General features: G+C 36.3%; 1 protein-coding gene across 3 annotated transcripts in view; it reads left to right on the top strand.

Moving 5' to 3' along the window:
• KIF20B (kinesin family member 20B) overlaps nt 1-13,959 on the top strand; it is a 44,383-nt gene extending 30,424 nt beyond the window's left edge. For all 3 annotated transcript variants that reach the window (XM_075504868.1, XM_075504867.1, XM_075504865.1), the window contains 9 exons: nt 195-331; nt 1,357-1,512; nt 2,568-2,744; nt 3,405-3,569; nt 7,171-7,374; nt 9,701-9,778; nt 10,541-10,688; nt 12,251-12,393; nt 13,711-13,959. In XM_075504868.1, coding sequence (XP_075360983.1) covers nt 195-331; nt 1,357-1,512; nt 2,568-2,744; nt 3,405-3,569; nt 7,171-7,374; nt 9,701-9,778; nt 10,541-10,688; nt 12,251-12,393; nt 13,711-13,788 — 1,286 coding nt within the window. In that variant the 3' untranslated portion in view covers nt 13,789-13,959. The remainder of the gene's footprint in view (nt 1-194; nt 332-1,356; nt 1,513-2,567; nt 2,745-3,404; nt 3,570-7,170; nt 7,375-9,700; nt 9,779-10,540; nt 10,689-12,250; nt 12,394-13,710) is intronic.
• The last annotated feature ends 209 nt before the right edge of the window (nt 13,960-14,168 follow it).

The following is a 14,168-nucleotide window of genomic DNA, read 5'->3' as shown; positions in this document are numbered from 1 at the left end:
TGTTTTTATTTGTTGACTGTTATTTAGGAATTAATGTTATGTAGTACACAACAAACTTCTAACAGTTAAAGGCTTCTGTTGTCCTTTGTGGTCATAGCTGATAAATCCTACTAACTTTAGTAGAAGGATGTGAATGTGGTCAAATAAGCATTTGAAACTATACGTTATGTAACCTCATTTTGTGTACTGACTAGAACTGGAAGCATGGAAGCAGAAATATAGAGAGCTGAATAACCAGAGCGATAGTGACTGGCAGCAAAAGATGAGCAATAATGAGGAGAAAAACATAAACAAAAATGAGGAATTAATAAAGCTGCAAAAAGAATTGAAGGTAAAATATGGTGATGTAATTCATACTTAGTTTTAAAGCCATAACTTTTATTTAGATGTCTAAATATTTTGTGTTGCTATCTTCAATAGCTAGGGCATGATATGGCAAGTTGTTGCAGTGCTAAAGGAAACCTCCTCTAAAAGCTGCAGTGCACCAGTGCAGAAAACTCTGGGTGCAGTGTCTTCGTAATATACGGCATCGCTGATGCCCGATAATGGAGCACACCCTTCCCTGTGTTATGCTACTATGAATGGCGCTTCTGTAGCTGGACTCCTCTTACAATTGTCTCAACGAATCCAACTCCTGATATCCAATCCGAACCTCTTTCCTGTCAGTTGCTTGGGCAACTAAATCAAACTCTTTCAAGATCTTGTGCTTGCTGTATGACCTGTAAGCCCTTCCCATTAGGCTGAGGATTTACCTCTAATTCTCCTTGGATTAGAAAGTAGACTTTTTTTCCAAGCAGCTTTTCAGGTGCCTTCTGTCTTATGTGAGAGTGTCTTATGGGAGAATGTCTGACAAGAGATTTGATTGTGATAGAAAAGGAGGCAAAGTTGCCGTGGATTAAAGAGATGTTCTTAGGTACGCACTATCTCTGCCTACCATTCAAACTGTACTGCATTCTTTGCCTTTCAGTCTTGAAATAGAAGTAAGTTTTCTAACATGTCCTGAAAGGCAGCATAAAAGATTGGGAATTTGTAAGTTAAAAGGGTATCTTTACCATTACTTTTGGTGTAACTTTTATAGCTCTTGTGACTTACCCAGAGCATTTTTAGAGGAAAAAAATCCTGTTCCATGAAGATGTGTCAGTCTGCATAAGTAGTGCTGAAAATTGTTAATCTTTTTCCAATAGAGAAGAAAAAATGAGAATGTAATACTTGGGAATACGCTGGAGTAAAATTGTGCTAGTATTTCTGTTATCTTTTTGAAACAAATCCATTTAATGTTAATCTGGATTTTAAGACTTTTTTTTTTTTTTTGCTTAATCTCTACCTATGGTTTTATATCTGGTTTCCTTAAAATAGGAAAATGAGGCAAAGTATCAAACTGATAGAAAGAAGTGGCTGGAGGAAAAAATGGAACTCATAAGACAAGTAAAAGAAGCTGAGAGCCATCGCAACAGAGAAATGAGAAAATTTGCAGAGGACAGAGAACGTCATATAGAACAACAAGCAGAAATTGTAAGTGACTGGAGGTCTCAGCAGAGTCCTCTAGTGTAAGTCTTCAGTACAGAGCAAATCTCATGTCAAGTGACGACAGTGCGGGCACTTGAGGGTAGCTGGCCTTTGTCAAAGTCCCCTTGCTTTATCACATGGCAAAGCCTAGATGAGGTCTTCTCCGTATGAAAAGGGAAGAATAGGAGGGTCACAAAATCAAAAAGCTTAGTATGTAAAGAAAGTTAACATGTCTGTTCCTTTCTGTTCCTTTCCATCCTGTCACCAACACCACCTCACTATAAATTCTTCAAACTTCCTCTTATGTGTAAAACACCAATAAGTAACCTACACTTAAATAAGCTGCTACTTAATGAAGCTAAGAAAACATGCTTTGAAAAACGGGATTTGTTGCTTGGCAACAAAAAAAAGAAAAGCCTACGAGGCTTTAGAAGGAAGAGAAAAAGCAAGCAGAAGCTGACAAAAAAAAAGTTTCTTTCCAGATATAAAGTAAAAATACTTGGTCAAAATGCTAGTGGTTTTGCTTCCATATCGCTTTCAAAATAGAGTGACTGATAGTTAATAACAAGGTGGATACCTTGCCTGTTCACTGGACTGCAGTCAAGGTTGTAATTTTGTTAAGCATATGGAATTCTTATATGAATCTGTACAATCTAAAACTATATTTGCATCTAGAAGTAGTTAGCAATGACTTTCTGGACCTGCAATTAGTACAGGAGGATGTCAGGAGCTTAGGACTACTCTCACTTTGTCTGTGACTTTGCTTGCCTGAGGCTTGTTAGTAATAAAATCACAAAGCAAGCAAACAGGAGAGGTAGTTCTTCCAAAAATTCTCTTCACAAAGAGTATAAATATAGATACAGGTTTTCTAATTGAAGAATGGTTTGCTTTTGCATATTTGTAGTGAAACTAGTTCTATGTGAGCTTTTTAAGATCTATGTAGGCTCTCAAGTTTACTACGGCCATAAAATAGTACTAACTATGTGAAACCAAACTATCGGAACAGTTCAGGTAGTGTGTAGAAGTGGTGTTCAATTCTAACCTATTTTTTCCCCATTTAGGAAAGACTTGCTGCACAGCTGGTAGAAAAGGACAGCACTCTTGAAAAGTGGCGTGAAGAAAGAGATAAATTAGTAGAAGCTTTGGAAGTACAGCTCAAGACTTTGGTTTCTAACACCGCACAAAAAGATAAAGAAATAGCGGAACTGAAACAGGCTGCACTAAAGGATACAGGAAAGGTCATCTCTCTCTCTCTCTCTCTCTCTCTCTCTCTCTCTCTCTCTCTCTCTCTCTCTCTCTCTCCCCCTCCCCCCCCCCCCCCTGCCCCCCCCAGTGATTTTTTTGTTAAAATTTTTTTTTAATCCATTAATTCTGCAAAACACTATACTTGCTCTTTGCATTTTGGCTCTATTTTTTTGTTCTTAAACACTGTCATGTTGAAACCATTTGCAGCTAATTTAAAAAAAAAAAGCTTTATGTTTTTTTTGAAACTGAATTTGTAACAGTAACTGAAGTTTCAAAATATTTAGTAGTTCAAATAAACACTCAAGTCTATTTGATTCTTTGATTGCAAAGTTGGACTGGAAATCTGAAACAACTGTCACATCTGCTGCCTTTTTCACAGCACTAAGGATTTCCTGAACAAATGGGAGGTGAACTTCTTATAACTCTGAGTAAAATAAAAAATTTTGCATCACATCTTCCCAGGCTGTAATATGACTTTTCTTCACTTTTCATGTACGAGTGGCCGCTATTTAATTACTGGCTTGTTGGATAGCTGACTGTTTTACCTGCAATTCTAAAACTGATGTTACCAAGTAATTGTAATGAGGCTCGTGTATATGTTAATTTGTTTTGCCAATCCTGCAATTTGTGGCAATTTTTGCTATGTTTATTAGGATAAGGAAGCTGATATAGAAGAACTAAGAAAACAGCTGGCTGAGAAAGATGACTTTATAAAGGAATTGAAACAACACATTAACCATGAAAGTCTTCAGTCTTTGGCAGAAGTACCTTTACCTGAAGAAGGACAAGATAAAATAGATCAGTCTGTAAACAAAGAGGTGTGTTTGTTATGTTTATAGAAAGTATGTACTAATGATATGTTGTTAATAACTTTTGTTTTATTGTGTTCTCAGTATGTATTTCAGCAACATTGGGAAACTCTCATTACTTTTTGTAGTTCTTCATACTTTAACTATATCTTCAGTTCTGAGTTCTTGTTCATTCTTTCTCTCTCCCTCTTTCACGCTTGCTCTCAGAAAAAAAGTACTTTAGTTAATAGAATACCATCTCTCTCTACATTATAGAACTTCTATACCTGAGGGAAAAACTAGTTAACTAATCCAGGTTCTAGAGATTTGAAGACATAATATTTGTAGTGTCATCTCAGTTTGGTTATGTCAGTGTTAAGGGGATTTCAGCTCGAACAACTTTAATAATGATATCACCTATAGTGTGGTAATAGAGATGATTCTGTAATTAGAGCTGCCAGCCCATATGGGGGTTCACAAGAACAAAACAGTATCTTGCATCCCACTTAAAACCAAAACAAAACAACATTGGAAATTTACACAAAGAAAAGATCAACTTTGCATATTTCGTGAACAAAAATTAAAAGGCTTGCAGCTGTACTGAGACTCCTGATTCTGACTGAACCCTTGTGTTCTACATGAACAGTATTTAATGAGGTAGTTCTCCTGCTAAACTGAACTAATGCTATGTGGGTCCATTGCTAATTAATAATGAACAGGACTGAACATGGATTTCCTAGCAGTCCCTCCCCAGCTGCTAGAAGATGTGATTCTCCTCTTGTTGCAGAACTGGACTGAATGCCAAAATGCACCTCTTCATGTCTTTCCTGTCTACTGCCAAATAAGACTGGATAGTTTCTTGCTACTTCATCAGTTCAGCTAGTGCTGTATAGATAAACCTTGTGATGTATGAGGGAGGACAGAATAGCTCTCAGAAGGGTTACTGCTTTGTACAGCTTAGTAATAGCAGCTGAGAGAGCACCATAAAATTAGTTATATTTGTTATAAAATTAGAGAATTGTTGTGAACAGTTGGTGCTGAAGTATTTACCTCAAGCCAGTAGCAACAATACTTGATGTTATGAATAAGGAGAGGCTGCTAACAGGATTATCGTGTGAGAAACTGTTATGGTGGTGTTGAGGTGAATGGGGTAAAGTTTTTGGGAGGGAAGTCAAATAATTCTCAGGAAAGACACAGTGGAGATAAAAAAGAAAAACTGAAGTGATCAAGGCGATATGTGTCTCCTGCCTTGCAAGGAGAGGCTAAGAAGCTACCACTCTGATTAAAGGAGGTTAAGGCCACTAGAGGGTTATGGGGCTGAGGCTTACAAAATCATGGTTGTGGTGGGTAAACAGAAGGCAGAACTGTCCTTCCTAAAATCCTGCAAGAACTGAGCAGAACTTGATGAAACTAATAGGAGGTAATTTTAAAACAGTTAAAATAACATATTTGTATATGAAGCAGCTAGTGATCTTCTGGAGGTGGTGGAAACAGGTACTGTCAGCACGGATTAGAAAAATTTGTAGTAGAAATCCATAAATGTATTCATAAATAGGTACTCTGAGGATTAGGCAGAGGTGTACCCTCTGACACTTCTAATACAACAACTGAGAGTGCTGGGAGAATATGGGGGGAACAGATGACTAGGTGGCCAGGATCACACGTATTATCCCTAAATAGCATCTCCCTTTGCCACTGTTGGAGGCAGAATATTGAACTAGGACTGTTGGTGAGACCCAGCAGGGCGCATCTTATGATCACATTGTGAATAGATGTTACTGACTTAAACTTGTGTGATCTTTCAGCCCAGGTGTTCATTAGCTGTCTGGGCTTGAGCTTCTATATTATAACTTTAGAAAACTCAAAATATTTTGAGGTTTACAGTCTAGCATAATCTTTACTCATTCTAAATAATTACAGTTTATGGAAAAACAAAGCAAGACTAATCCTATAGCTGGACAAAGTGTTCCAGTAACATATAATAAGGTTAAAGAGAATTATTCATTATCTCTATGTCCTAGCAGTGCCTCTTCATTAAATGAGGTTGGTATAAAACTTTAAATTTGAAAATTTTATGTGGTTGTACGGATTTCGCTAAATGCAGAATACGGAAGAAAATGTGTCCTGCTGCCTGAAGTATTCTAAAGTTTTATTCTGCAAATCCCTTTCTTGGTGATCAGATCACCTGATTTAGTGGCTTTTGGTAGAAATAAAAGCTGTATAACATAATCATGTGAATAATTATATCTGACTTCAACTGTGTGCTCTTGAAAACTTACCTCTCGCCGATGCTTATGAAGTGGCTGATTATTAGATAAGTCACCTGAAAAAAAAAATATATAAACCCATTTAAATGGATGAGCAATAGCAGGGTAAATTGGATTTGCGTTCTTCCACTGCAGGATTCCTGTGTGTAGCTTTGTTAGCTAATGACACTAGCCATTCCTATGTAACTTTTTGATTGCTAACTTTTTCATGAAGTAGCAGTTATAAAGAAAAATGTTTTTATTAGCCAATTCCATTCTTGGGAATGCAGTGGTGCTGGTATTCCCACTCAAAATCCCAGCAGAGCCTGTTGAAGAAGGTGACCTTTTGGCTTTTCATGAGCTTTGATCATTTTCCTTTTTGAGAGGAGGAAGGTACCCTTCAGGGTGAACCAGCATAAGAAGCAACAGCAGCTAGTCTGTTTGGGACCCTACTAGCAGCAGTAGTAGCAGCCACCTGCTGTTTCTCGCCACCAACAACCCCAGCAAGCCCATCTTCCATGTTTCATTAAAACAGCTGCTGAATTCATTTTTGTATGCTAGCCAGCAGCTGAGCTGCTGCCACAGAGATGCAGGAGCCAGGGAGACCACAGCTCTGACTTTCTTACTGGTTTTGCTAAGAAAAACATGGTTGGGTGGATGGTGGAAGGTAAGTGCTGCTGGGGAAGAAGAGTTGTGCAACCTGACCTTTCTATCCCACCCTCACTGTGCCGTTCTTGCGGTTTGGCTGTAAGCAGGTACAAGACAAGGTCTTCAGCTTGTGGGCAGTGGTGCTGCCTGAATGCCTGCTCTTCTTCCAGAGAACAAATAGTGACACAGAAGTCTCTCATAGGTTGAATTTGGCTTGTAGCTTGCCAGTTGGACCTTGTTACTTACACAATTAACTCCTCTAGTGTAGAAGAGGAAGGGAAAGCTCCCTAAAGATAAGCTAGGGAAAGATTATATTTTTCTCTCAAAAGCTCCTATTACTGCCTAGTTCCTAAGGAGCAGCAGAGTTAAGATGAAGAAAATCATGTCAATTCTACTACTGCTAGCTGTGAAAACTGTGCCTAGCTGTTTCTGCCCTTGAGGAAAATGACTTGGAAACAAAGTATCAGGCTGAGTTCAGCAAGGAAAACTTTTAAGTTCTGTGATCATAGATAGAAATGGTAACTTTTTAAAATTTAACAAAAAAGTTTTAGAAAATAGGAGTTAAACTCTGCTATAGTTGAAGTAGATTCCTTCACTTCTATTATAAGTGTTCCAAAACTAACAGCTGGAAAATGGAATGCTTCCTTTGCAATCCATCTGGGAGGGATATGTATTATAGTTTTTTGACTCATAGTTATTTTAAAACTTGTTTTCTTAAAATTTCCATATGCTTGCAGGACCATTCAGAAATAGTCCTAGACTCTTCTGAAGTGTCCACAGAAAATGGAAAAACTAGTCGGTTCCCAAAACCAGAGATGGAAATCCAGTTCACACCTCTGCAACCCAATAAGATGGAGGTGAAGCACCAGGGCAGCACCTTACCAGTTACAGTTAAAATGCTCAAGACAAGAAAGAAAAGGAAGAGTGAAGAGATGGATGAGGTATGACCTACACCAAATGACAAAATATGTTGCGCAATTTTTCAATGTATTACTCTGATAATTTGTTAAAATCCTATCTTTATCTTCTGATTCTTACTGAGATCCTAAGGATATATCTAGGGTATATTTAAACCTCTTCCCCTCCACCCCCCAAGTGGTGGATCTCTGGCCTGTGTTGAATAAGGTCATAGACTTCAACTTATCCAGACTCTGGCCCCTTGTCCCTGATTTGCACTTTCTCTTTACCTTTTACATTTCTCTCTCCCTGCTGGTACTGTTTGCTCCTGTCTCCAGCTCTGATCTCTGGGATTACAGGCCAGTTCTATAGAATTGCTTCTTTTGGTTTAGGCAATCATTGGTATCAATTATAATCTCTTCTAACAGGCAATTACAAGTTAAGCCCCTGGGCTTAATCAGTGCATTTCAGAGTTTCAAGACCACTTCCTTTGACTTCATTTCTCCAGCCTGTGTTTTCTTTGATCTTTTTGTACTTAGAGGGACTATACAAAACTAATTGCACCAGCACCTGAACCTCCCTGTTTTCTATAGGCCTTAATTCCTCTTTAATTCCTTCAATTGTGCTAGGTTATATGCTCCAGCCTTCTTAATGTGCTGTGTTGTTTACATGTGAGACTAAGGCTCCACAGCAGTTCAAGGTGGTAAAAATCTTCACGGCTCCTACCTGAACTGCATGTTCCTTTCTTCTGCATTTTATCAGCATTAGCACCAACACAGCTATCTCTAAGATACTTATAAAGGCTATGAAACCCTAAGGCCATATTGTGGTGGTACTTACGTACTTGTAATCCTACCTGGGGGGCTTATGAATCTCTATACTTCTAAGGACTTTTGAAGCTGACAGGTGAGTATGAGGGAGATGACCTGTAGAGGATTTGGCTACATGGTAAGGGATCTCTCTCAGTGAATTAGCTTGTCTCAGCTGCAGAGTGAAATATCTGATGCTTTTCTAGCATTTCTCATTCAAGCATTCTCAGTGATATGGTTTTTTTAATCTCTTAGTAAAATAGTTAAGGAAAATAATCACTTCAGTGATTAGTGTTCAACAGTACTTAAACTCATTTTGTTAAACCTGGATTGCAAAAATAACTGTTAAAAGCTGTGTAAGTTATTTCATCTGGAATTCAACACTTCATTCTGGAATAACGTTCAGAGTTGATTTAAACTTCTTGTGTCTTGAACCAATTTTCTTCAAGAGTAGTATTCTCTCAGGCTGCTGGAAAAGTAGGTGTAAAAATAACCACCCTTCTGAAGGCACTGAAAAAGTACCAAACCTTGTCTACAGATGAATATATTTCATCTAACGTAGTTATCCATGTTTCTAGAGAAGACTGTTTTACCAATCCATTTAAATCCTTTCATAGTGTAGTAGTCCATATTCATACCCTTATGGGATAACATTTAGCTAAGTAACTTTTCAGTAACATGGAACTAAAGTTAAAAGTACCTCATTGCTCTTTTATTCACCTGAATGTTACCCTTAAATATTATTTTCATGTTACATATGCCAAACAGAAATAGATTATAAAATGATTGAGTAACTTTAAGTGTCACAAGTCTACTAAAGACACAGTTTGTGTTTTAAACTTCCTAAAACTGAAAAGCACGTTGTCAGCACTAAAACTAAGGATTGAGGGGAAACCTGTGGTGCTAAAACAACCATGTACTGCTCATCTCAAATTTTTAAAAAATAAAACAAAATCTCTTTTTGTTTCTTTAGAAACAAACAAACCCAAATCTTTTGCAGACACTCCCTTCTAATTAAACAAAGAACAAAATCCTCTTTCCCTTTTCTGACACTGTTATCCGTCAGTATGGCTATCAGTTATCTGAAATCTCTTGGCACCACTTAACAAGATAGAAAAAGTCTTTTAATGACAGCTTAACAATGGTACTATACTACCAACCTGTTTTTATAGTTATCACTGTAAATCTCAATTTACATTTAGATTTATGGAGTTAATTTCAATTTGTGTGTTCTCTTGTCAAATATCTTAAAGCCAAAAGTATAGGAAATAAAGGAGAGAAGAAAATAATAAATGTCAGAATGGTTTGACAATGGGTATTTCTAGTTCCCTTCCACAAGTTTGTTTAATGTTTAATTCACATTTGAATAGTTAACTATCCAGTATTAGCCAAAACCTCCCTGCTCTTAGTCATAGCATTTAAACAGTGGCTGTTTCTGTAATATAAGTAATTATTGTCTTTTCCAGAAGAATCCTAGTTAAAATTTGTTGTTTCTGTAATATAAGTAATTATTGTCCTTTCCAGAAGAATCCTAGTTAAAATTTGTTGTTTATTTTCTTAGGATTTTGTGAAAAGTGAGAACAAGAAAAATGCAAAATCTGCCATGACTAATTCACCTTCTACAAGCAACAAGAAAATGGTTTGGTTTTGTTCTGTTTTTGAAGTTAGTTTGGCCTTTTCTGTAAAGGTGGACTTGTGAAAGGAGCAAACATTCTTATGCAGCAGTATCCTTATCTATGTACTTGAATAGGATTCTTAAACACTTATGTTGTCTTCCTACTAAACTCCGTAAGCTAACCAAAAAGAGTAAGTCTGTATTTGCCAAGAATGTGTACTAGCTGCAGTGTACAAAGATTCAAAGGGAAGGATGTTGCATACTGAATAGTTATGAAGACTAGTTTGAACGTACTATTAGTATATGTGATGTTATAGGCAATGCCTTTGAAGTAAAACTGAGGCCCATGTCATCTATGTGCATGACAATTGTAAAAAGACTATTTTAGGCCTTAGTAGTAACCTGGGCAAGTTCAGAGGATGGGCAGTAGATTTATTTTCCCCATCAATTTCCTCCTGTTTTATTTATAAGTAGAATAGCTTGTCTAATGAAATACTCTACAACTTTGAATCTACTATTTTTTTTTTAAAGAAACTATTTGTTTCCTATATTACTCATGCCCTTAAATATATTCTGTGAAACTTTGACAATTTTTTTTCTTCTGGGTAAAAAATGAGATTTTCTACATTGCTTGCTGTGGTAGTATTGTTAGTATAATGAACAGAGGTCTCAGAAGCAAAGCTCAAAATGTCAGCTTGAAAATAACATTGAAGCCAAATAAAATGGAATTAAACTTGAAGATAAGTAAATTTTCAACTTAAATAATGATCTTGTATTTCTGTACAGATGTCTACTACACAGTCATTTAGAAAAGAATACCCCTTAAGAAAGCAAGAATCTACTTCAAGTAAAAAGTCAGCTAAAAAGAAAGATGGAACACTACAAAAAATTGGAGATTTTTTTCAAAGTTCTCCTACTATTATTCACTCCAAAGGTTTGTACAGAATAAATAAGGCTTATTCCATGTTCTCTGGGCATTGCAGAATGGCTTTTTTCTACTGTAATCTATTAATGTGTATGTTGTTAAATGACATGTTTGCTGCATTAAGTTGTTCTTTCGTTTATGAAATAATGGAGTCTGAACTGGGGCCAGCTACATTGAATTTTGCAGAGTAGAAAAGGCTGTCTTGATTGCAAGGACCACATGGTTCTAAAGTTTAGGTTAAGTGTGAAAGGTAAACCAAGTGGAATGAAAGGATGCAGTGTGGAATATGTGCATATAAACTTATCATAAAAGCAATGATAACTGTTAAGCTCAAAATGCCTGATTTACTTTGTTCTTGCTTACAGTAAAACAGTTAAAGGCAATTTCAGAAACTTGCCCTACTGCTGTAAAAAAATCAAGAACTGAATCCAAACTCCAAATCTTACCTTGTTCTATAAACAATCCCTCTTCCCCCTCCCTCCCTGCTTTGTTTCTGTGGAAAATGTATTAATGATTTTTGATGTACATATGTGGGAGGGGAAGATGAGTTCTACAGAATCTGAAAGCCGATGGCTCATGAAAATATTTTGAAGACTTCAATAAACTGACTATGAAGCAATTAATAGATATCGTTAAGTTCAGTTATAGCCTTGGGAAGATTAACTGCTAGGACTTTCCATTGAAGAATATATATTTTTATTCTTTCCTACAGTAAGACATGATCTCTGAGTTACTGTGTTTCTTAAAAAAAAGATTAAAATTAGCAGAGGACACAAGGAATCACCAGCATTAAATTCTAAAAGACACTATTATTTGGTTGCTTAAAACAAGGTCAGTCGTTATTCAGTGTGGACAGTTAATTTTAAGATCTCTGTACCAACTTGAAAACTTGACTTGCTACAGAGTACATCTTACTTATCTGCTATAAAACAGTATAGATGATGATCATGGGATTTTTAAAATTTTCCAGGTTTGTCAGATTGGTTCTATGAGCACAATGTATCATTATCAACGGAAGCCAAATTCGGACTACTCAAAATTTCACCCTGCAAATACTTAATTTGAGCAAATGAGTACTAGTTTGTAACCTTTATTACCATGTCCTGTATTTTTTTCCTCTTTTGCATGATTTAGTATTATTCAGCATTTCTTCTTTTCTTCCAGTTCGTAATATGCATACACTTATCTCCTTTATAGTACTAGTTTGATAAAACTATACAAGTATATAGAGAAAATTGACTCTACCCTGTGCTTCTGTCAGCGCAAAGAAGTTAAGCCTGTTGTTCAACTCCTGTTGAAGTGTTTAACGTCCAGTGAAATCTGAATCCTAATTGATTTTTAATGTGCTATTTAAATGTGTCCTTTAAGCTTTTGCATCTGAAGCTATAGAAAAATGTTTCCATCTGTAGAAAACTGTGGTAGTCAAATACTACTTCTGAATTTTTATATTTAAACTTCAGGCTACATCTGTTTCATTTTTAAACTGTTTTTAATAAACCTTGCTTTATTCATTAATTTTGAGGCTCACAAAACCAGTAAGACATTGATTTACGATACAATTTTTCTTCTAGCAAAGAAACTGATTGCAACAATAAGCTCTCCCAAGACTGCAGAACCAGAAAGTGTCAAAGAAAACGAGCTCAAGCCAAAACGAGCTAAGAGAAAGCTGTATTCAACTGACATTTCTTGCCCTCTAGATATCCCTGCTTCTTCGGTAAGTGATTACAGGTTACTGTTCTGTCCACTGTAATGTATTTCTGTAATCTTGGCTTAAAATAAACTATTGGAGGATGGAACAAACTTGAAGGTCTGATCAAGCTGCAGAAGAGGTTTGAAAGTACTGACTTATTTCTTGATTCTACCTAACCATTCATTTTGATCTTTTCTTCCTGCTGTTTTACTTAATTTTCTCTGTTTTCTCACCTATCTTCTCTGTGTTTGACTGCTGACTTACTGTATAGGTGATACAGAAATCATGGAGATATCTTTATATTTGGATTCATAGATATCTGAACTGTGGTATGTGGCAGATTACTTTTTCCTCTACTATAGCAATTGAGTCTTAATTTGTTTTTCCAGTAGTTGGTGTTTATTTAAGTGTAGTATAAAGGGAGAATAGAAATAAAGATCTTTAAGGGATCCATAGGTTTGGAATAGCATGATTGAAACACTAAAGGTAAAGGTCTGCATGTACAATTAACTTGCAGGGTAAGTGAGCACCTAAGGTAATTTCTGATTCCATTTATGCCCAGCTGATATTTGGGTTACTTTAGGATGTGGATATATCCATGCTTTTCCAAAGCACAGTTTAGGTAGCCTTCTGGGTGCGCTTAAATTGTGTTGCCCTGTCTGAGTCAGCCTAAAAGAGTCTTATAGGCCAGGACTTGATATATTGTTTCCGAAATCCAACTTTATGGTTTTGACAGTAACTATAGTGCTGAGTGTACTCTTGCTCTGTTGGAACTACGTCTCTTCATTCTCTTCAGTCCTTTCTTCATGATCATGAGCGTTTGCCCAAGATATCCTATTGAATTTTCTGTAAATTGTATGAATGGATGCAGCAGAAACCAAAATGCTGTCCATAGGAGGATGAAGAAAATGACAGAAATGCAGAACAAAAGAAGCTAAGAAGCTTGGAAGTGAAAAGAAAAGTGAAAGACTGAATCCTGGGAAAATTGGAGAAAGCTAAAGGAATTTAAGCTAAAAATATGTTTTCTGAACACTTCCTGTTTCACAAAATGAGTATTAGAGATTAGAAGCGAGACCTGCTTTCAGATCACATTTTTATTTGGACTTCGGTATTTGTTTCAGCAAAACCAGAATTTTGTATGTTCCCAGCATTTGTTGCTTATTATGATGCACTAAAATGGTCTCTCTATCCTGGAGACTTCTGACTAAAAGATAATAGGCAAATTTCATTCTGAAAACAGCTTCTGGGAAAAACCATGTTGTTGGTTACATGGGTCTAAAAGTGCATCTCATTTGTCTCTGTAGAAATGCGAAGTAACCCTTGAAATATCATCTTTTTCAGATCTTTATAGAACAAAAAGAGAAAGAAAGTGATCATCTAATCATCAAGCGACGGCTACGATCAAAAACAGCTAAATAATCTTGCAAAAGCTTGTTTGTATTTCCCAGTTAGGGCGTATTTCTGTTGTATTATTTCAGCTGATTGTATATAGGAAGTAATAGATACTTAGTCATGCTCTGAAGTCTGTATAAAGATGTATGGAATTGTTCTGACGGTTTCCAGTTCTGACTCCATTAAAGTTGAAATACTGTTCAAGAAAGCTTGTGTTTGAATCTTTATTTTTTTTTTTATTTTATTTTTATTTTTTTTTAGGAATGGTGTCTTTGGAAGTGTTCGTAATTTACCTATTGTGCAGTAAGAACTATACCTGTGTGGAATGGTTTATGTTGCTTTTTTCAGGTGGCCAGTATACCTACCATAACTTTGAGTGGGAAAAAAAATGAGTAGACATCAAAACT

This window comes from Mycteria americana, chromosome 6, assembly GCF_035582795.1.
Source record: "Mycteria americana isolate JAX WOST 10 ecotype Jacksonville Zoo and Gardens chromosome 6, USCA_MyAme_1.0, whole genome shotgun sequence".
NCBI lineage: Eukaryota > Metazoa > Chordata > Aves > Ciconiiformes > Ciconiidae > Mycteria > Mycteria americana.
Note: the sequence above shows the minus strand (reverse complement) of the source record. Positions and strands in the feature narration are given on the sequence as shown.